Source organism: Ursus maritimus, unplaced genomic scaffold (genome assembly GCF_017311325.1).
Source record: "Ursus maritimus isolate PB19 unplaced genomic scaffold, ASM1731132v1 scaffold_27, whole genome shotgun sequence".
Lineage (NCBI taxonomy): Eukaryota > Metazoa > Chordata > Mammalia > Carnivora > Ursidae > Ursus > Ursus maritimus.
This window is the reverse complement of record NW_024425230.1, coordinates 6,615,245-6,639,546: the sequence shown is the minus strand read 5'-3', so window position 1 is coordinate 6,639,546 and position 24,302 is coordinate 6,615,245. Positions and strand designations below refer to the sequence as shown.

The 24,302-nt window shown below is 44.4% G+C and overlaps 1 protein-coding gene across 2 annotated transcripts in view; it reads left to right on the top strand.

Annotated features, from left to right (window-relative positions):
- FAM189A1 (family with sequence similarity 189 member A1) overlaps window positions 1-24,302 on the top strand; it is a 454,124-nt gene that overhangs the window by 416,154 nt on the left and 13,668 nt on the right. For both annotated transcript variants that reach the window (XM_040642676.1, XM_040642675.1), the window contains 3 exons: window positions 11,374-11,481; window positions 20,410-20,570; window positions 21,174-21,309. In XM_040642676.1, coding sequence (XP_040498610.1) covers window positions 11,374-11,481; window positions 20,410-20,570; window positions 21,174-21,309 — 405 coding nt within the window. The remainder of the gene's footprint in view (window positions 1-11,373; window positions 11,482-20,409; window positions 20,571-21,173; window positions 21,310-24,302) is intronic.

Sequence of the window (24,302 nt, the reverse complement as noted above, 5' to 3'; positions counted from 1 at the left end):
TTCCACGATTGAGCTATTGTGGACAATGCTGCTATGAACATTGGGGTGCATATGGCCCTTCTCACAGTGAGTTTTTAGAAATTCAGAATTTATGGGAAAATATATGTTATAAAGGAATATATAGGAAAGATATATTTTACAAATATATACATACTCTTAGAACTATATTTTATGTAAGCCTCTTGGTAACCACAAAGAAAATACCTATAAAAGTTAAAAGTAAAAGAAAAAGGAATCAAGGCCTATCACTACAAAAAACAGAAGACTGAAACACAAAAGAAGATGGTACGGGAGGGAGAAAGGAGCAAAGGCCTACAAAACAAACAGAACACAGTTAACAAAGTGGCATTAGTAAATCTTTCCCTTGCAATAATTACTTTAAATCTAAATGGACTAAATCCCCAATAAAAAGATACAGAGTGACTGAATGGATTTAAAAAAAACCCAATATCCATCTCTGTGCTGCCTACAAGAAACTCACTTTATATTCAAGGACACACATAGGCTCAAAGTGAAGGGATGGAAAAGGATAGTCCATGCAAATGGTAACCAAAGAAAGTGGGGGTGGCAATACTTATATATCAGACAAGGTAGAATTTAGGTCAGAAACTGTTTATAGACAAAGATCATTGATAAAGGTCAATTCAACAGGAAGATATAGCAGTTGTAAATATATGTGCACTCAACATCACAGCACCTGTGTATATAAACTAATATTGACAAATTTGAAAGTAGAAATCAGCAAACAATAATAGTAGACTTCAATACGCCACTTTCAATAGTGAATAGAACATCCAGACAGAAAATCGATAAAGAAGCATTGGACTTGAACAAAATAGACCTAACAGACACGTACAGAGCTTTTCATTCATCAGAAAAAGAATACACGGAACATTCTCCAGGATAGATTACATGTTAGGGCACAAAACAAGTCTTAACAAACTTAAGAAGATTGAAATCCTACCAGGTATCTCTTCTGACCATGATAAAATGAAATTAGAAATCAGTAACAGCAGGAAGACAGGAAAATTCACAAATATGTAGAAACTAACATGCTCTTAAATGAGCACTGGGTCAAGGAGAAAATCAAAAGGAAATTTTAAAAAAATTAATATACATATACAAAGATACATATATGTGCTAATACACATGTGTGCACGTGCACACAGGTAGAGAAACTTATTTTTTACCTGATTACCATTTCTTGAATTTCAGGAACATGGCAAATTGTTTTCTTGATCTTAAAATTTGATAGAATTGTAAGAAAATAATTAGTCTGTGAATTACAGTTATTTATGTAGTTATCTAAGGAATTTATATCCACCAACAAGAAACTAAAAGCAATTGCTTAGGAGGGCAGAGGACAGGTTTTGAATTACCAAATAAGGTGCGATTCTGCACCTTTGTGGAGAATGTAAATCTCCTCATGAGTCCTTGCTCAAAGTTAAAAGTGCCATTGAACAAACAGCACATATTGTATGAGAAGCAAACCTGTCCTCTTCTAGTAGTACGTGTGTTATTGATGGTGCCTGAGAGACCAAAGCAAGGCCAAAATTCACTTAAATTTGTAGGGATCCTAAGTAGAATGTTTGCATCTTGAAATAATAACTTTCACAGATTCCTCCATGAATCACTTACCTTCTTCATATGACAGCCTAATTTTAGCTCCTTTTCTAAGATCAGTATTCAAGCCAGCCACGAAGACCTCTGTCTGCAAGAACTACTTTCTATAGAGACAAATTAAATGGCCTGGTATCTGTTCCAGGATGTGCTTGTCACTTGAGAAATTTTATGGAAAATAGAAGTCACAAATTTTACACACACACACACACACACACACACACACACACAGAGAGATCATACTACCATCAAGAGTTCTTGTACAGAGTCTTGCTTATCCATTAATTTATTTGGGTGATGGTGAATTTTTCTCTGTGTATGGTTGGAAATTTGGAAAGTCAGCATATCATTTCCTTCCAGTCTGAACCCTAATATTCAGAAGAGACCAATGAAATATCCCCTACATTTTCAAATGTTTACCAGTTGCTTATTTTGAACGAGGTATTCTATTATAGACAGTAACAGAAGACTGGTTCTCTGTTCGTGCTGTCCTCTCAAAATGAAGATGGAAATATATTGTTAGGAACTGTTCAGGGTCAAAGCTTTTTACCTGCTTTAAGCTAACAAAGTCGCCTGTTTGAGTTTACTGTTACTTCTCTGGCAGAAGACATGAGACTCCTGGTTCAGAGACAAAGGACATTATTACTCATGGCAAAAGTGATTGCCAGAGCTTCCTGTTGGTTTGTGTCAGTTCCCTGTGCCCCTCAAGTCTCTTGGGACAATGCCAACGGCCCATGATGGATGCCTGCACATGAAGTGGGCCACATTATGGGAGAGAAGCACTTAGTCTGGGCAATTTGCTGCATTTGTAATAAGCCTATGCTTTGTCGAGGGGCAATGCTACCTCCTTCCTCAAGGTTGCTTGTTGCAAACAAAACACTGGGAAATGGGTGGGGTAAAGAGCAGTCAATGATGATTTATCTTCTTGGCATGCCTATCAGAAACTTCCAGGCATGCTCAGGGCCTATGGCAGATTGCCTCTCCCAACATAGATCTGCATTAAATGTCAGGTAACAGTCCATGACCAAGGTCTAATATCACAGTGCAATAAAGAATATATGGTGCAGGTCGCCCTGTGGGTTAAAAGAAGGAAAAATTCCTTGGGGTATCAGCTGTTGGAGAAGAAGATACTGAAGGAAATGAGATTCGACCTGGACCTTGAAAGTAGAGTCACATTTGGATCCAAGAGGCAGAGAAACATAAGAAAGAATTGTAATTAGAGAAGTCTTTTAAATACTCCAGCTAGATAGGGAGAATCAGAGAGAGAGCAGTTGGGAAGCTGGGGTAAGTTGTCCAGGAATATATGTGCTAATGAAGGCCATAGATGGGCAGGCACTGGGTTTGGGAGGGGAGGAGCAGATGGAAAAGACCTACAGAGGATGCTTCAGTTCAAGCTGGTGACATGAGAAATACCTTTTCAGAATTTTGAAATCTTCGTATAATTGCCTCATGCTCAGAGCAGAACAATCCAATTGTGCGTGTACCTTGTGCTTTAATGCAGGAGGTTCTAAGCTCCGGAAGTCACCGAGCTTGACCCTATCCACCTGGAACAGAGCAGGACAGCCACAAGCATAGTTTCTCTTGTCCTACTCCCCACCGCTTTCACCCACATTTTCTAACATCTTGTTTTTCCACATTTGTGTCCCATTCCTGCCATGAAAGACCCACTAAGACAGACATCCCTGCATTGAGTAATTGATAAGTTTCAATAGGATAATTTTGATAAAGCCCAACTCCCATCCCTTAATTGTAAGACACGAAATTACTGTTGGCTCTGGTCTCATCACTTAATCTTTATGCTATGAGCCTTTCCTTACCTTCTATCATTACACTTTGGCTGATAATGGTCTCCTATGGGATCTCTTTCTTTATTCAAAGAAAGAAAAAAACATGTGGGGAAAAAAACTGGTCAGTGAGCTAATAGAAATGAATGTAAGACCATTTGTCCTCTGGACAATGGTAAATTGTATTAGAGTAAGTATCCTTGATGGCTGGCAGCAAAACTTAGCATCTGCGGTGAAAGACCTGCCTTGTTTTCACACTTGCCATTTGAATGACCTTATAAAAATATTTTATAGAACATGGATTTCAGTGCTTGCAGAGGATTCTCTGATAAAGCTGTCAATGGGCGGAAGTAAAGGCATTATTTAAGCCAGAAGGAGATTCCAAAGAAACACATAAGCATAATTCCAGGTGGTGTGCTGTTATCTAGAAAAAAAAAAGCCAAGCATTTTAACAGCTGGAAGAAGAAAATAAGAGTCTTTTTGGTGTGTGTTTCAAATGAATACACTCCATGAGACATAAAGCAGTTGTTGGCCGCATGATGCATATTCAAAAAAAAGATTGTGATTTGTGTTTGGTTTTGTGTGTTTGTGTAGTTTTATTTGGTTGCAAATGAGAGTATATACAAAAATTAATGTTCTTTTCAGAAGGGCATTCGTTTTAATGACAGTAGAATATGTGGTCAATAAAGTTCATATTTTTAGATTGAGGATAAAATTAAGGTATTGATTATATTTTTGGTTATGGTATATTAGGAGATGTCACTATATTGGTTCTACTTTTGAATTGCCCCCTGAGAGATAAATTAAGATTTCTACTTACTATCTCAGGTTGCTCTCTGATGTATTTTTAAGGCAAGAATGATAATTTCATCCAAGTATGCCCTCTTCTCTAGGGAGTCTGGAGCACCCTAATTCCCTGCGGGCTGGTGGGTCTGGAGAAGGGAATGAGGGAATGAGTGAACCCCAGGCCATCAGATACATCAAGGGCACCTACAGGGGAAGGCACATCTTGATTCTGTAGGGATGACACCTAGTCTGCATCTCCCATCCTGACCTCCATCATGAGCTCCAGACCCACCTTTCCAACAGATCACGACCATCTGTGTGGGCAGGTCCCTCGCAACCAGCTTTACACGTCCCAGACCACATTGGTTATTCTCCTTTGAAGACTGCCCATTTCCCTCAGGCCCCTGGCACACTGCTGGCATCATGGTCCCACTCACGACGTATGCCTTGGAATCATCTCCTACCTATTCTTCTCCCTCATCCCAGTCTGTCCCCAACCAATGGCCATGCCCTGTTGGTTTCAGCTTCAAAGTCACTGTCAGACTCCCAGTCTCCATGCTTCCTCCATGTGCTCTGGTTTCACCCTTCTGTAGTGGTGGTGAGATGGTCACCCCCATGTTTCCAGTCTCTTATTTCAACACATGTTTACTGTGCACCTGTTACATCCCGGCCTCTGTGCTCGGCCCTACAAAAGGTGTCTTTCTCAATCATTTGTGAAAATAGGCTGCATTATCTCTTTCCCAACATCAACACATCTTCAGAGGTATCTCATCACTTAGAGAATAAAATCCAAGCTCCTTAGATTCTTTCCAACCACATCTGTGCACGCGCTTTAAACGCAATTGAGCTGCCATCCTGTTCCATCCTTAGTGGCTGCAGGAGCAGGGAGGACACTTGAGATGGCCACAGTATTATTGCACAGAATACTTAAGCAGTGGTCTAAGCCCTGCTACAACCCCTTAGGAAATGAAAACAAAAAAAGCTACCAAGAGCTTTTGGCCAAGATGGAATTATAGAAACTGGATTTAGTCTCCCACCTGAAACAACTCCCCACTCTCCCAGCCAAGAAAAACCAAAACGGACAAAATATGAAGACACATCAGGCAATGAGGACAGTGATCTTGAGATATGGTCAACAAATGAGGTGAGCCCTATGGCAGCCCCAGCTTACAGCCTCGAAAGCCTCCAGGTCACAGCACAGGGAAGGAGAACTCAGGAGAATCCCTGCAGACTCCCAGAGTTAGGGACACAGAGCTAAGAGTCCTAGGGGGACTAAAACCTGGGGACTAGAGTTCCCAGGACAGAGTAGTAGAGGAGAGAGAACTCTGGGATCTTCGGGGGACCCCCCTGGAGTACTCAGTTGGATTTTGATTAGCCCATGCACAGGAAGAAACTGTTGGAGTCTCAGAAAAGAACCACAGAAAAAGATTTAGAAACAGTTTCTGGTGCAGGTCTGAGAGTAGCACCTGTTCCCACGTTGTTCAGAGTGACCGGAACATTCTTACCTCAAGAGTGGGGAATAATTAGCCCTAGACTGAACCCTGCTCAGTTCTGCCTAACAAATCTTATAAACAAGAATCTTCTCTGTCTTCACATTGTCATTGAACAATTTAACCTTGGGGATCTGTTTAAACACGGTATGTTAACTTTGTCCCCTATAATATTATCATAATCACTCTCCTTTTGGCTATTTTACAAGGCAGCTTTGAGAACAAATGAGCAGGGAAAGGGATTGCACAAAGACTTGGTGATGACAGTAATTTACAGGAGATTGGGGAACTTTCTTAAAGGACGGTACAGATTATAACACATGGGTTCATGTACGTAAGAGTAAACCATTGGGAATGCTCCCAGACAAAGCCATTTGGATACATACCGAATGCATATATGATGCATTCAATGAGGAAATACAATGAGTATTTCCCACCTCCTCTTGAGGATTTGTTAACCCCTTGATTAGATCATCGAAACTACCCTCATTAATACCATGGTCTTTAGGTGAAAGATCCATTTTTCCTAATAGCTTTCTGAGTATGTACAGTATTTTGTACATTTTTATATGAATAAGGTTGAATTGGAGGACATATCATTACCGGCACACCTTGTTTTATTGTGTTTCATTTTATTACACTTTTCAGATACTGTGTTTTTTACAAATTGAAGGTTTGTGGCAACCCTGCATTGAGCAAGTCTATTGGCAACATTTTTCCAACAGCATTTGCTCACTTCATGTCTGTCACTTTTTGGCAATTCTCACAATATTTCAAACTTTTATTATTATTGTATTTGTTATGGTGATCTGTGAGCAGTGATCCCCGATGTTACTATTAGGATTATTTTAGGGTACCACAAACCATGCCCATAATATAATATGGTGAACTTAATTGATAAATATTATATGTAGTTTGACTGGATCACTGACCAGCCATTCCCTGGCTCACTCTCTCTCCTTGGGCCTCCTTTTTTCCTGAGGCACAGCAATGTTGAAATTAGGCCAGTTAAGAACTCTACAACAGCCTCTAAGTGTTCAAGTGAAAGGAAAATTGCATGTCTCTCACTTTAACCCAAAAGCTAGAGATGATTAAGCTTAGTGAAAAGGGCATGTCGAAAGCTGAGATAGGCCAGAAGCTAGGCCCCTTGCACCAGTTATCCAGTTTGTGAATACAAAGGAGAAGTTCTTGAAGGAAATTAAAAGCGCTACTCCAGTGAACACACGAATGATCAGAAAGCAAAACAGCCTTACTGCTGATATGGTGAATGTTTCAGAGGTCTGGATAGAAGATCAAACCAGCCATAACATTCCCTTAAGCAAAAGCCTAATTCAGAGCCAGGCCCTAACTCTCTTCAATTATACAATGGTTGAGAGAGGTGAGGAAGCTGCAGAAGGAAAGTTAGAAGCTAGCAGAGGTTGGTGCATGGTGTTTAAGGAAAGAAGCCATCTCCTAACATAAAAGTACAAGGTGAAGCAGCAGATGCTGATGCGGAAGCTGCAGCCAGTTATCCAGAAGATTTGGATCAGGTAATTCGTGAAGGTGGCTACCCTCACCAGGAGATTTTCAATGTAGGCAAAACAGCCTCCTTTTGGAAGAAGATGCCATCAGGGACTTTTACAGCTAGAGAGAAAACGCTGATGCCTGGCTTCAAAGATTCAAAAGACAGACTGACTCTGAGAGAGATGTATAATGAAATTAATGTTGTTTTCATGCCAACATAGCGTCCATTCTGCAGCCTACAGGTCAAGGAGCAATTTTGCCTTTCAAGTCTTGTTATTTAAGAAATACATTTCATGCAAATCAAAACCACAGTGGGGTATCACCCCACACCTGTCAGAATGGTTAAAATCAAGAACACAAGAAACAGTAAGTGTTGGTGAGGATGTGGAGAAAGGGGAACCTTCTTTCACTGTTGGTAGGAATGCAAACTGGTGCAGCCACTCTGGAAAACAGTATGGAGGTTCCTCATAAAGTTAAAAATAGAGCTACCCTATGATCCAGTAATCGCACAACAGAGTACCCAAAAAAATACAAAAACACTAAAACAAAGGGATACACATAGCCCTATGTGTATAGCAGCATTATTTACAATAGTCAAATTATGGAAGCAGCCCAAGCGTCCATTGATAGATGAGTAGATAAAGAAGATGTGGTGTGTATATAAATGCAATGGAATATTACTCGGCCATGAAAAAGAATGAAATCTTGCCATTTGCAATGACATGGATAGAGCTAGAGAGTACAATGCTAAACAAGAGAGTCAGTGAGAGAAAGACAAATACCATAGGATTTCACTCATATGTGGAATTTAAGAAACAAAGCAAATGAGCAAAAGAAAAAGGAAGAGAGACAAACCAAGCAGCAGACTCTTAATTCTAGAGAACAAACTGATGGTTACCATAGGGGAGGTGGGTTGGAGGATGGGTGAAATAGGTGATGGGGATTAAGGTGGGCACTTGTCATAATAAGCACTGGGTGATGTATCGAATTGTTGAATCACTGTATTGTACACCTGAAACCAATAACACTGTATGTTAACTACAGTACAGAACTGCAATAAAAAATAAAGTATTTTTCAGAACAGTCGAAAAAAATACGTTTCCTAAGCTTATATGTGGCTGCTGTAGATTGTGATTCCTTTAATGGATCTGCACAAAGTCGGTTGAAAACTTTCTGTAAACAATTCACCATTCTAGATGCCATTAAAAACATTCATAATTCACAAGAAGAGGTCAAAATATCAATATAAACAGGAGTTTGGGAGAAACTGATTTAGCCCTGATTTAGCTGGATGACTTTGAGGCGTTCAAGTCCTCAGTAGAGGAACTAACTGCAGATGTGGTAGAAACAGCCACAGACCTAGAATTAGAAGTGGAGCCTGAAGATGGGACTGAATTGCTGTACTCTCATGAGAAAACCTGAATGAAGGAGGAGTTGCTTTTTATGGATGAACAAAAAAAGGATTTCTCAAGATGCGATCTACTCCTGGAGAAGATGCTGTGAAGATTGTTGAAATGATAATAAAAGACTTAGAATAGTACGTCAACTTAGTTGATAAAGCAGTGACAGAGTTTGAGAGGATTGATTGACTCCGATTTTGAAAGAAGTTCTGTGGATAAAATGCTGTCAAACAACATCACATGCTACAGAGAAATCTTTCATGAAAGGAAGAATCAGTCAATGCAGCAAACTTGGTTGTCTTATTTTAAGAAATTGCCTCAGCCACTCTAACTTTCAGCAACCATAGCCCAATTAGCAGGCATCAACACGGAAGCAAAACCCTCCACCAGTAAAATGATTACAACTTGCTGAAAGCCCAGATGATGTTAACACTTTTTAGCGATACAGTATTTTAAAATTAAGATATGTACATTTTTTAGATATAATGCTATTGCATACTTAACAGACTATAGTATAGTGTAAACATAACTTCTATACCACTGGGAAACCAAAAAAAAAATGCATTTGATTCACTTTACTGCAATGTTTGTTTTATTGCAGTGATCTGGAACTCAGCCTCCAGTATCTCCAAGGTATTCCTGTATACTAATCTTTGGTCATTTTTGTGAATCATGGTTATTTTTTTTTTCTATTTATGGATTTGATAGTTAATTTCCTAAAGAGGAATGAATTGTACTTGGACAGTTAAAACTCGACGAAGCGTACCCTCTGAGATAGAGCTCAAGACAAAGATATCCAATTTCACCATCTTATTCCTCTTATTCTTATTCGTAATACTTGAAATTCTAGCTAGTGCTGTAAGGCAAAAAAAAAGAAAGAAAGAAAAGAAAAAGAAAAAAAGAAAAGAAATAAAGGCATACAAATTGGAAAAGAAGAAATAAAACATTTGCATATGGCCTCACTGTCTACATAAATCCCAAGGTCACAAGATACCAGATAAATATACATATATAAACCACATTTCTATATCTAGCAATGAACATGTCAAGATTAAAAGTAGAAACACAAAAATAAACCTCAACCTAACCCTCACTTTATTCAAAAATTACCTCAAAATAAATCACACACTTAAATGTAAAATATAAAACTATAAAAACTTCAGAAAAAAATATAGGAGAAAATCTTGACACCAAAACATGATCCATAAAAGTAAGCTGGTAAGCTGGACTTTATGAACATGAAACTTCTGTTCTGTGAAACTTATGTGAAGAGGAAGAAGAGACAAGCTACGGAGTGGGGAAAAATATTTGCAAACCACGTATCTGACAAAAGACAGGATGTAAAACACAAAAGGACTGTCAAAATTCAATAAAAAAGCAAACGATTCTATTGGAAAATGGGCAAAAGATACAGACACTTCACCAAAGAGGATATACAGATCAAAGGAGCACAAAAAAAGTTGTTCAGCAGCACTAGCCATCAAGGAAATGCAAATTAAAACCAATATCATTAAAAAATTATATTGGTATATCATTGCACACCTATCAGAATGGCTAAAATAAAAATAGTGATACCAAATGTGGGCAGGGAAGCAGAGAAACTGGATTATTCATACGCTTTTGGTAGGAACATAAAATGAGTCAGCCACTCTGGAAAACAACGTGGCAGTTTCTTACAAAACCAAGCATTCAGTTACCGTATGATCCAGCAATTGTACTCTTGGACATTTTTCCCAGGGAAATAAAAACTTGTGTTCACACTTATGTACACAAACGTTCATAGCAGCTTTATTTGTAATAGCCCCAAACGGAAAATCACCCAGCTATTTCTCATCTGGTGCCTGATTAAGCAAACGGTGGTACATTCACCATGGAATATACTGCAAACGGTGGTACATTCACCATGGAATACACTGCAAACGGTGGTACATTCACCATGGAATATACTGCAAACGGTGGTACATTCACCATGGAATATACTGCCCAACAATAAAAAGGAATGATCTGCTGACACATGCAACGGTGTGGATGAATCTTGATGGAGGTATGCTGGCTGAAAAAAGCCAATTTTGAAAGGTTACGTGCTATATGACTCCACTTGTATACCATTCTTGAAAGGAAAAAATTCTAAAAATCGAGACCAGGCTAATGGTTGATAGGGATTGGGAATGGGAGATTGAGCTGGAGCAGGGGGAGAGAGGTACGTGTGTCTCTGAAAGGTCAACATGGGGCGGGGATCCTTGTGGTGATGGAAATGTTCTGTATCTTGACTGCATCAATGTCAATCCTGGTCTATAGTTTTGCAAGATGCTACCATGGAGGAAACTAAGCAAAGGGTCCACAGGATTTCTCTGTATTATTTCTTACAGCTGCTTGCGAATCTACCATTACCTCAAGGTAAAAAGTTTAATTAAAAAACTTGGCATTTTACTAAAGTCTTCAAAATTTTAAGTTACATTATGTAATTGATAGATTGCCCACCTACTTAAATGTCAGTGATTTCAAGATTTTTCTTAGACAGTGAGTGCCTAATAGTGATCAAAAGTATGAAATACATCATTCAGTGTCTAAGAACAATTTGATCAGCACTGTAGACGAATAAACAAATGTGTCTCTATTAAAGGCCAGTCTTGATTATTAAAACAAACAAACAAAAAACAACGGAAGAAAACCTCCATGAGGTGGATGGCAATTGGTCACACTCATTCTGGACCTTGATGGAAATGCTAAGAATCTGCCTTCTGGGTTGTCGAGTGGAGACTGACATTCTGCTGCCTTTTTCTCTCACAGGATCTCCTCTTCAGCGTGTGTGCCCTCAATGTCGTCTCCACCATCGTGTGCGCGTTGGCCACAGCCATGTGCTGCATGCAGATGGTCTCTTCCGACGTCCTGCAGATGGTGAGTGGGCCCCTTCCTTCCCAAGCACACTCCGAATGGCGAGCCTGACCCCCTTCTCCTCCAGCCACTTTGAAACCAATGGAGAGTGGACTCTTCTAGCTTTCATCCAGAAGCCACAAGGATGATAGGCCCTGAGAGTCCATGGTGCTTGGAGGTCACCTCATGGTACCCTCTGGAAGATAGAGGACCTATACATTTGGGGCCTTTAATGTATTTATTTTAGGCATTTGTTGGAGCTGCATGTTAACAGAATCTTGCCACCCTCATGCCTCTCGTGTGTGCTCTTGAGTAATTTTAGTGACAATCCTATAGCCCTAGACATCCTCTGGGCCCGGGACCTCCAGAGCACGGTGCCTTCCTCCAGCTTAAGAATTCTCTTTTAATAAAGGAAGATTTTTTAGAAAATAAGTCCTTTTCAAGTTGAAAAACTGCTCATCTGTGCTTTTTAGATTTGCTAATTAACCCTGAGCTCATTATCTAGTGGCAGAGTCGCTGGCTGGCCATCATTTGCCACCCCCGCCCCCCGGCCAAAGTCTTAGAGTTGAAAAACTGCCGCTCCCAAGGGGGAGAAATGAGACTAGGAGCAAGGGTCACACACTTATTAATACACGTTTATAAGTACATGCTTAATAAATAACGAAGGCTCTTCATTATTCAACGTGAATGAAACACAGCCCTCTGTTCAGTGTTACCACTAAAGTCAGTACGATAAAGAGAAACTGATGGGAAGATATGGTTCTCCAATGCCTAGGGTAGGAATCATCTGTGTGCGTGTCTATCTGTCTGTCTATCTGTGTGTCTGTCTCTATGTCTCTGTCTCTCTGTCTCTCTCTGTTTTGCTTCTTTGTGTGTGTGTGTGTCTGTCTTTCCCTCCCTCCATCTCTGTCTCTCTGTCTCTCTCTTTGCTTCTTCGAGACCTGCCCTGCCTCCCCCTCAATGTTTTATGCATCTCATGAAAGAAAAAGCAAGCTATTCTGGTTGTAGGCTGTTTTATTTGCTCTTTCTCATCCACCCCATGGCAATACATCAGTTCATCAAGTTACAGGGCCAGAGAGCATCATTACCAAGATGTTAAAAATTCATTGGTCCTAATCATATGCAACGCCCGCCTCTTTGTCCCAGTGTATATCTACACAGCTGTCACAGCCAGGGCTGACCTTTCCGAGAGGTGGCAGTTCTCTGAAAGGGATTTAATTAAGCAGTTATTCAGCGGCAATGAACTTTTGGCCTCGCTCACAGAGGCCTCGTGTTGGTGATTTTCTCCGGCATGTTGTATAGAGGAAAGGTTAAGTACCGTGGGGTTCTACTCACCTCCGCGGATTTTACGATTGATCTGTAAATATCATACCAATTTAACCAAACTAACAGAACCGAAGGGCTATATATATAAAAGTTTGCATTCCCTGGTTTGAAGCATTAGAATGAAAACTCGAACTAAATCCGAATAAGGTGTAGAGTGGCTGTGATGGTGTCTACAGTCACGATCACATCGATGTGGCACACGAGCGGGCCGGCGATCCTGGGCCTGGCGTCAGCCGTGTCTGTGTCAGAGTCCCACCTCTTCTGCGTATGAAGCAAGTGACTCTGGGCTTGTCACGGAACCCGCCTGAGCCTCGGTTTCCTTACCTCTGAAATGGACCAAATGGCATACCTGGTGAATATTCAAGAAGTGTGACCTATTCGACTCTTAAATGCGGGGGGAGTATTAGTTTGTTATTGGGAATATGCTGCAGCCGTGGCTGTGAACGCCGTGGTCCTTGATGTACTCTGTCAACTGCAAACCACCACAGGGAGGGAAGGTGTGGTCACAATGATGACAGCCGCCATCAGAACCCCTGGCTATTCCATTGCTGAGTATTTGTGGTAAGCTTGCTTCTAAGCCCCGGCATGGAAGTGAAAATCAGTTAAATTCCTGCTGTCAAGTTCCTTTTCCCTTTGCGACCATGGGCTGTGGGACCAGACAAGGCTCTACTCTCCTTTGAGTCCCTGGCTGTGCTGCTGACTGCTGCAGAGTCTCGGGGGAGCCGAAAGGGAACTGGGGGCATATGACCATGGCGCCTTGTGGGACCCATGCATGACCTTGGGCACATCGCTGCCTAATTGTCCCAGTTTCCTCCGCTGGCCTCACAGGGCCACTGAAAGAGGAATCAGGTAATGCATGTGCTTGGGCTTTGAAAATCCCTGGTGGCCCACGTGGGGGAGGTTGGCTTTTACCACATGGGTCAGACTGGGCGACGCTGGCCCCACAGGCTGCACCCTGGAAAAAGGAGAAGTGGGGAGGCTCAGGGGCTCATTATTCTCCCTGAGGGATGGAACCTGGAATCGAATTATTCATGAGCATGCCTCAGAAGCTCTTTTTAATTTTTTGGAAAAGTCTTCTCCTTTTCTTCCAGCTTTATTCAGGTGTAATTGACTTAAATTTTCTTACTTCGTTTCATTAGGCTGTGGAATTAAAGAAGTAATATATGATCACTGAAACAAGGAAAACGCAGAGATATATAAAGACAAAGTTAATAAGCTATACCTTCTCCCACCTCATTCTCCTGAGGAAAGTTTGCAGTGAATCCTTCCATTTCTTTCTTGATTTCTTAGTGTTTCTATTAACATATACAAATAGGCTATTTTCTTTGTTCCTCCTTTCCTCCTTCCCTCCATTCTTCCTTCTCTTCTTCTTTCCGCTATCACTTCCTTTTTTGTTTTTAAAGATTTTATTTATTTATCTGAGAGAAAGAGCATGAGCGGGGGAGAGGGAGAGGCAGACTTCCTGCTGAGCAGGGAGCCTGATGTGGGGCTTGATCCCAGGACTCTGAGGTCAGGACCTGAGCTGAAAGCAAATGCTTAACCGACTGAGCCACCCAGGCACCCCGCGTTATGTCTTCCTTTTAACCAAACGGGATCACACTATTCATATCACTCTGCAACTTGATTTTATAGCCTGAAACTATAAGCATATAATTTGTATGTCCCTAGAGGGACATCTCTGTAGGTCAATATACACAGAAATGTCTCATGTCTACACTGATTCGTTCTGTGAATGTAATGTCAATCGGCCATTTCTCTGTGTGTGGATGCATGAGTTCTTTCTTGGTTTTGATTTTGTTTTTGTTTAGATCCGTGCAGATGACGCTACAATAAGCTCCTTGTGCATACAGTTGTAGCTCTCTTAGTCCACCTGTGCTGAACCCACTGGCCCGGGAGCCACGGTTCTCCATCCCGCCCGTAAGATGCACTGCCTGCTCCCCACCGCACAGCCGCCCACCAGCAGCCTCCGCGGTTCACCCCCATGCCATCTCTGCTCCCAGCAGTTGGGTCACAAGTTTCCTAAGGGACAGTTGTAGCTGTCCCCAAAGCAGTCGAGGCCAGTGGTGTTTGGCTTGTCAGTGCATACTGTAGTACTATAGAAACCAATGAAAGATGAGTGCAAAAAAGATCATTGTTTCTATTATTTAAAAAAATGAGTGCTTTGGAAAGATTCAGTGAAAGAGGCTCCCTAGGTATATTGCTCTCAATTTTGATGTGGGTGAGACAATCATAAGGAATTGGGATACAAATTTTTAAAAATCTGGGAGGTGTCTGCACACACACATCATTTTACAAGTACTTTTAAGTTCCAGCTCTGCTCCAAAAACACAGAAACAGGAAGCAAGAGAATTCTTTTGGTGTCATTTATACACCAAAGACCACGAGGCACTCCAGACCGCAGACTGACTCACAGCAAGGCATGGCTTGGCATGGAGGGAACCCCTAATTCCTTCCTTTCTTCTGGGGCTCTGCATCTTGGGATAAGTAACCATTTTTAGAGCTCCTATCCTGAATGCATGTATACATGAGATACAAAGCTTTATGCCTATCATCAGAATTTATAAAGCTAGGGTACTCTAATATGTTTTGGAAATAGTGGCAAAAGGCAACTGATGATAAAATTCAGTTTATTGATACAGTTTAGTGGAGAAAGCTTTTACCTCCAAAGTATCCCTGATCTCACATTTTTAGTTTTATTTCTTGAGCGTAATCTCATTTTTCCCATTTCTCCATTTAGCTCTTTTCCTCCCCACGAACTTTATTGCCGGCCGCTTTAGCCTAAGGGACATCACCTGCTATTACATGCATCTCCATTAGGCACTTGCTTGTGAACTTCATCTTTTATTGTTGTCATTTATGTTCTCAACACGAAGCATGTGCCCTGTAACTCAGAACGCCTTAGAAAGTGCAGACGGAGCGCCATGCCTTTCGCAGACGTGCTAACTGTGGGCTTGCCCATGGAGCTAGCAAGGGGTGCCGTGGTCAGGGATGGTTATAACACCCCCCACCCCAGAACTCCCAGAATCACTCAAGTTCACCAGTATCTTCACCTCTCCAGCTCACCCCAGTGCCCACCAGCACCTCATGGAGGCTGGCCCCTCCTTGGACCCACAGTGACCTTCCTTGAGGTCTGGGTTTACCAGAAACATCTCTGGGTAATACGTGCTACTTATCTATCAGACGAGAACTGAAAGGTGTCTGATTATTTTTTTTTTTTAGATTTTATTTATTTATTTTTAGGGAGAGGGGGGAGAGAGAGAATCTCAAGCAGACCTGTGCTGAGTGTGGAACCTGATGCAGGGCTAGATCTCACGACCCTGAGATCTTGGCCTGAACCGAAATCAAGAGTTGGATGCTTAACCGACTGAGCCACCCAGGTGCCCCCCCCCCCCGAATCTGAAAAAGCTAGTTATAGCAGACAATCCTAATGGTGAAACGTATATGCTGCAAACATTGTGACTTTAAATATGCAGATGAGCTTTTGTCCACCAGGGTTTTGATTTGGGGCCAAGACCTTCTGTTCAATTGGGGGTCTATGTATTAGTGTACCGAGTTGTATTTCTTGTATAAACCCCGTGGAAGTTGCACCATCTGTAATTTCTAGATTCAGTTCCTTTAAATTGGCGTGAGACATGCAAAGCGAGCAGAATGCAGAGCTCCCCTGTTTTATGACTCCTCTCCACTCCCTTACAGCTGCCTTGCCAGGACCTGGCTTGGCAACACTTTCTGCTCAGCTGCTCTCCTTTGTCAAGTCTTTCCAAAGCATTCAACTTGGTTCTCATAGAACAAGCAAGTTTTCCTGCCTGTATTCATAGTTCATCATGAATTACGGTTGTAACTAAACTGGGCGTTAGCTGCTGGGGAGGGCACCCCTGTGCCATGAGTAGCTGGGGAACACACTTGGGGTGGTGGCAGGACCAGAGAGCAGCAATGTGCCTTGGGCGGGCATGACTCCAGGGTCTGGAGTGCGGAGGGAAAGCCCAGCTCGTCCAGTCGGTCGGTGACAAGAGGTCAATTAAGAAAACTACCATAGGAATATTAGCTATTGCCCTGTATTGCTTAGTCCTTATGGGAAATCTCAAAGATGTGTGTGATCCATTCAGGAGCCAGAGTGTGGTGGGGAAGCCGGGAGAGTGTGCTCTGTTCCCCAGTGAACCAGAGAGGAAGCCGCTGCTCAGGAGACTGGGGAGCCATGTAAAAGGAGACTGGCAGGCCTGTCCTGGAGCCTGAAAGAGAAGAAGTTGCTCAGAGCTCAAAGGAGTTCCTGGAAATTCCAGCCCCTTGTCCTGCCCTCCATTCCTTACTCCTCCACCTCCCCTCATGGCAGGAGATGGAGGTGTAGGGACGGCAGAGCTAATATGTGTGATATGGTCCTTTGTTTAAGCCACACAACACTGCCATCTGGGTCTGTGACAGAAATGGTGTTTCCCAGTGTGACCCTGTCAGCCTAGGTGGGTGAGAGGGGAATCGAGACTCAAAGGGGTCAGTAATGTGCTCATAGTCTCACGGGCCCTCAGTGGTCAGGCAGGGTCACCCAAGGCCCACTGCCCTCTTTGCACCCCCTCTCAGACCCCAGACTATGGACTGTTCCTATAGAACCAAATTTTAGGGTCCTTCCTAAGTGGGCCTTGGGAAGCTGCTGCAGGCCAGGTGCACCCCCAGCCGTCCACACCGGTTCCAACGCGCCTTGAAGGACGGCACACCCTAAGTTGGGATTCCCTCTCCAGAGCAGACAGATGAGGAGGGGCTTCTCTCTGGCAGGGTCTAAAATGCACACTCCTGTTTTGTGGATGCCGAGCACTGGGCAATAATGACGCTCACATCAGGTGTGTGAACATCTCAGTGGGGGTACCAGCGCCACTCCATACAGAACAAACAAGGCTGTTGGAGATGGCCCAGAGCAAGTAGGACCACCTGGGGAAGAAGTGACAATTCAGAACTGGTTTTCCACCCACCACACCCCAACGCAAGCTCAGGCTTTGTGCTTCACTAATTTGCAGATGTGGGAGCAGGCAGCGTGGTGGGGTGTGGGGGGGCCAAGAGCATTCCTGCCAGGCCCTGAAGGATGACTAGGAGGTTGCTGGATGAAAGGGAAGTGGGGATCCGGGAAGAGGTTAACAGACACAGAGACAAGCAGCCAAGGACCACAAGAGTAGGAGTGGGGGAAGGGCAGGAGAAGGGTAGCTCTTCTTCCAGGCTCCCTCTAGCGCCCCCTGTTGGCAGAGCCCAACAGGAAGCCAACCGACAAGGGACGTGCAAACGTGGTTTGCAGACTTCCAGCCCTAGCATCTCAGAGTAGAGTCCCAAGCAGGTGACCTTGGGCTTGGAGACAGACCCCACCTTATTGGGGGAGGAGGATGTATGTCAAATGTTCCTTGCAGGCTTCTGCCTGGGAAGGGCAAGGAACGTAGGTAAAACCTCAGTTGCAACAAGCTGTGAGTTTCTTCCCTAAAGATGGAGCCAACACACCACTGGAAAGGTGATCTGGCATTTAGAGCAGAAGTGGTTAAAGCTGTCATTTAGCCTTTAAAAAACCTCTGGTGTACGGCAGCATCTAGGCATTTAAACCTGCTAATAGGATCATCTGGAGCGCCTCGCCTCTCTCGTTGAAGAAGCTTGTTGTTTCCATTCCTGGTGGGAATGTACCTTTTATATGAGAGCATTTTGACTTTTGCATTTCACGCTTGAGTGTGTTATTGATTTTTCTAATTTCTGATAGAGACTCATTCAAAATATGCCCCTATTAGACCTGAAGGACATTTGGCCTCATCCTAACTGCTCAGCTTAGTGCAATATGCATCGGGGCTGACAGTTTTCCAAGGCAGAGGATAACAGACACACATTCGACCTGCTTATAGCCACTGACTCACCTCTATTTCAGACAATTAAACAAAGCCACAGCTCAGACCTGCTGGAAAGGCAGGGAACGTGCTTTGTGTGTTAAGAAAACCCACACAAGACAATTTCAGTCTGATGTGTTACATGTGTAGACATGGTCACTATTCTTTCTCCATGAGGCTAGAGCATGCTGATTTCATGGCATTTGACCATACTCAGAATTGTGACCTCACCCTTACTTGTGCAAAAATGTCCTACCATCCCAGCCTCTTATTAAGTCCTGACCACCATAAGCACTGCTGCCAGAAGGCACTTCCTACCACACAGCTTTAATAGCACTGCTTCCCTGCTCTAGCACCCTCACTGGCTCCCCAGTGCCCCCCAGAATTAAGAATTAACTTCTAGAGTCTTATATAAATTTGCTTTTCTTAAACACATCTTTCACTAGCTCACCTGTCCTTGAGCCTGGAGCACCTTCTTGCAAGCCCACCTGTAGAAGTCCTACCAATCTTCAGACCCATTCAAATGTCATCTTCTTTAACCCTTTGTAGACTCCAGGTCCCCACACAGTGCTTGGAGAACTTGTTTACTAGCGTAACTGTCTTTGCTTGGCCGTATACAGTCGATTGTCCCACCCATCCCTTACCCTTCATGCGGTGGGATGTCCCAGAGCATAGCGCTTCAGTAGCACAGTCTTCTTGCACCTGCAGTCATCACAGTGAGGTGTTGATCAGAACTGAGCAATGGCTCAGACATCTCCATACCACAGGCAACCTCTGGGGAGCAGTGACCAGAGGATGGGACGTTATTTTTTTTAATTTTAATTAATTTATTTTCTTTTTTAAATGATTTTTAATAATATTTTTTATTATATTATGTTAGTCACCATACAGCACATCCCTAGTTTTTGATGTAAAGTTCCATGATTCATTACTTGTGAAAGGAGGGGGGTAAATAGAAGAGGATGGGAAGTTATTGGCCAGTGCTTCCTATGGGCAGAAATGGAAAGCTAGGCAGAGGCAGGTTTCTTTTTGTTTAAGCGATTTGAACTCAGTTTGCTCAAGCAGGCTCTAGGTTTTAAGGTTGTCCCACAGAATGTTCTGGAGCTCATGATTCTTTTCCCTCGGAGCAGTGTTTTACAAAGTTTATGAATTTCCTAGGACTGAGAAGTATTCGTAGATACTATGTGTCCAAAGGGACCCATAATGAAATATTTGAGAAATGTTCCATTAATGGGTTAAACAGATTTTTTTTTTTTTTTTTGGTGCAGACCTTCTTGGGACCTTTAACATACTAATATGCGTTACAGGGCTCCAAGAAGGGAGTACAATATGTAGCATTTTCCAAATCTGTTTTGCTGTAGGAATTTGGGGGGAGGTGGAGAGGAACATCTTGAAGGTCTGGTGTTTTTTCATGAATGTGCTTTGGGAAGTGCTGTCTTAAAGGCTGGATGTCAAACACCCTTTTGACCCACAGGCTTTGAGTAGTATAATCTGAAGAGAAAGATTTAGGGGTGGGGATAGAATTAAAGACTTCCCAAACTGTATTTCTCCTTAGAACAGAGGCATTCTGTGTAGCAGTGTGAGAAACAAAGCCTAACAAAGAAGCTTTGGGGGCGAGGCAGTCCTCAAGGAGCCATCATCTTGAAGTGTGTGTTTCGCCGTCACAGTCCGATGGTTTAAATTACATAAGTTCCAAGTGGATCATTAAAGCTTATGTGTAATTAGCTTAATTAGACATAAGCCACACAAGATGTCCCAAATAACTCTGAATCTCTCTGTTTTCCAGTTCCTTCCACAAAGGGTACATTCCGCCAGCCCAGCCTGCGTGACCCCCCATGGCACCGTGCTCCACCAGACCCTGGATTTCGATGAGTTCATTCCCCCCCTCCCACCTCCACCTTATTACCCACCAGAGTACACCTGCACGCCCACCACCGAGGCCCACAGGTGGGTCTTTCTGGTGATGGTGGTGGTGACCAGCATGGATGCCAGGAAGATAGGAGCAGTCAGGGAGGTGGAACGTGCAACAGCCACGCTCGTTTTCAGTGGGGCAGCGGAGTGGAGAGTGAACATATGAGAACATGTTTGATTAGAGAGCAGAGCGTGAACAGTGAGAAGAGATAGAGCGTTGGCTTAGAGAGACCAATTTCTCTTGGTATTGCAGCCGTGCAACAACAAAAGCAAACCTAGCCCCACAAGAGCGGTTCCATTATGTTCTCATGAAACGGCAAACTCCTATTGAGTTATGGTTATTAACATGACCTGTAAAATGTAATTAAAGATTTAATCCGCTCTGTGATTATTTTAATTTTAATGGACGGGGCCATAGAGTTTAGTGAAAATGTCGAAGTCTCTCCGGAAAAAAACTAAAAACAAAAAAAAAGGTAAAAGTGCCTAGTGAATGAGCCTTTTATTTCACAAACACAATAAGTATTTGACCAGGGGAAACCCTGACAAGTGATATTTCAATCGCCTTTAAGAGAAAGGTCAGCAGTTCAGGCTCCCCTCCCCCACATCAGCAGTGACAATGAGATGGTTCTGCCTTTTCAGGGGTCTCCACTTGGACTTTGCTCCCTCTCCATTCAGCACTTTGTATGATGTTGCCATCAACAGTCCTGGCCTGCTCTACCCCGCTGAGCTCCCCCCGCCCTACGAGGCCGTGGTGGGCCCGACCACCACCAGCCAGGTGAGACCCAGGCCCCAGACAAGCCAGTTCCCTGCACTAAGGCACACTCCTTGCATTTGTATTTCTCTCTGTGGTCTTGCGGAGAGGAGGCAGCAGGCTCAGAGAGCAGAACCTGCAGAGATCCCACCTTAGGCCTGAATCCCAATGTTTGTGCTTCTCCCCTGTGGCTCCTCTAGGGTGTACCTGAGCTGAACATGGCTGGTGTGTCTAGGGACACAGTGCAGAAGGAGCTGGTACAGTTCAAAGCTATGAGCAAAGACCCCCAGGGAGAGAGCTTGGGCAGTGTACCAAGTATCCAGGGGACTCTGGCCTGCATCAGTGACATGCCTCTGTCATTGTCTACTGGGGAGGTGAGAGAGCAGTCCTGGATCCCTGGTCCTGCATGAGGCCCCGGGCAGCCATAGGCCAGGGAAGTGCCTGAGCCACCAGGAAGGTGTAGCAAGCTTCCTCTGAGCCGGATGAGCCAGGCACTCCCCAGCCTCGGGGTGCCTGACCCACAGTGGGCATGTGCTGGGGATATGTTAGTGGATCCTCAGTTTCCTCGTCTGTAAAATGGGGATCATGATAGCACTGAGCACATAGGATGGAACGGAATGTGTGGAATGGATCTAGTGCAGCACTTGACACAGAGGAGGTCTGATGCAGCAAACATCAGTTGCCCTTTTTATGGTATCATCGTCATCATCGTCGTCATCCCAGCTATCACTCCTGAATATCGAAGGCCACAAGCCAGAGTAGAGAGATGTGAATACTCAAAAGTTCTCGCAGCACCCGAGTGCAGGACAGGCTACAGGGAGGCACAGGGCTGGGGGCACATGTGGGGAGCACATCAGTCAAGCAGAGAAGGGGCACGTATAGGGAAGCTGAGAAATCCTGCCAAGAATGGGGGCCGCAGCCAGTTCTGGGCCCTGAGCCCCAGGCAAAGGAGAGTGGGCAAAAGCAGGACCATGGGCATCCGAAGGACACTGCTATGCTCTCCTGAGCCCATCTGGACCCACATACCTTTGGGCTTCTCAGCAGCATGGAACCTTCGGGACAGGCATCCCAAGTCACCTACCAGGATGGGGTATAGGCCTCAGACCTGGCCCAGACCGTCTGATGTCCTCGCTGCCTCTTTGAGATCCCAGGTCCACATGGTGAGAAGGCCAGGAGGCAGTGCCCATCTTTTTCCTGGCCACCCACTGAGGAGCTCCTGGCCCTAAGGGACCTCTGTGGGTGGAGAAATGGTTTTGCACAATGGCTGTTCAGGGTCAGCTTCCACAAGCCTCTGGAGACAATCACATCCACAAGGGAGATCACATTCTGCAGGCCAGACGGGTGTGGGACAGGAAGAGAAGGCAAGACGTGCCTACCTCTGTGCCCAGTGGGATGTTGGCCACACATTTTTTGCAAGAAGGATTCTCCTTGAGAGTCACCTGGGCAGGACTGCTCGGGTTGCCCCAGACCACTCTGGTGGCAGGTGACAGTGTGGGCCACCTGAGCCTCTGGGCCTTCCTTCTCCACCTACTCTTGCCCTGAAATGTCCTGGACCAGCTCATCAGGCTGCCAACAGCAGACAGGGACCAGGCCAAGGACTCCTGGTCTTTTTTCTGTCCACAGTACGAACAGACATGTGGGAGCTGCCTGGGGTTGGGGTGGGGGTGGGACCCATTAGTGGAGAAGCAAAGCATGACTGTGAAATCGTATTTCTAAACTTACAATAATTGCATTTCTCTTGAATTCTGTAAAAAGCTGAGTGGGGAATTCTGCCTTTCTGCAGTGATTTTCCTCTTTATGATAAAAATAATTCAAATCAGTATTATCAATGGAAACTGTGTCCTGTGAAGGGGGTCATAAGAACTCTGAGGGGAGCCCCGTGCCCTGCTGGAGGGTACTGGGCAGGGGCATCCAATTCATATTTGGGGGTGTTTGTGAGCCCTCAGCTCACAGGGAGCCTCTGTGAGCTGAGGGCTCAAGCTGAGTGGGGGTCAGGTGGCAAGGTTCAGAAGAAGGAACAGCGCAGCGTGCAAATCGTCAAAACAGAAGGCCGCTCAGGATGAGTCTGAAATGAGTATGACGTGGGTCGAGGGTGACCTACTCGGGCAGCTCAGTGGCTTCTGAGGTCATCAGAACATCCACGCAGTGTCCACGGGGTGATAGGTTCTGTAGCTTGGAGCCTTGGAGAGATCCGGGTTAGCCGCAGAGATGGTCACCATATTCTGGGGAACCAGGAGGGGTTGGGCAGTCCCTACGGAATGGCAATACTTTGGGGTACTAGAGGAACAGGACGGGCTGCAGAGCAGAGGACAAAGGGGCTCCTAGAGGGCCAAGACTCAACAGACACAGTGGTTCAGGAAGGAAGAGATGGGCCAAGTGCTGCCCAGAGGCTGTGAAGGGCTGACCCTGGTCCCCCAGGCTCACCATCCAGAGACTGCTGGTGACCTTGGCAGGAGCGGCTACAAGGGGCAGTGGGGTAGTGCTGGCATGGGCTAGAGGAGGGGATGGGACATGAGGAGGTGTAGCAGGGGTGTGAGCCAGTAGTTTTTGGACTCCAGGGGGCATCCCAGGCTTGTCAGTCAAATACAGGTGGCTGAGCCCACCCCCAGAGCTTCTGAGTCAGTAGCTGGGGAGGGGGGATCCTGCTGAGAATTTGCATTCCTACCTAAGCTCCAGCTTCCCCTGCTGTGCTGCTGTTCTGGAGACGCACTGGAAACTGGAGCGATCACTCTTGTCAGATGCTTGGCCAAGAGAAAAGATAGGAGGTAGTTAGAAGGACTGTGCGCCTGGGGCTTAAGGGTTTCCCAAGGGGCTGTGGAAGGGCCTGGGGTGGGGGTGGGAGGGTGGGAGCAGCTGAACCAGGGTCTGAGAGGGAAGTCCATAAAGGCAGGCTGACCCAGCCTCAGATGGTCAGCTCTGCCCTGTAACCAGCAGGGGCACCAGGCAGGGCAGTACATGGGCCCAGAGACCCCAGCAAGCCCAGAGGTGTGCAATTCTCCAGGACTGCCTTGCGCAGA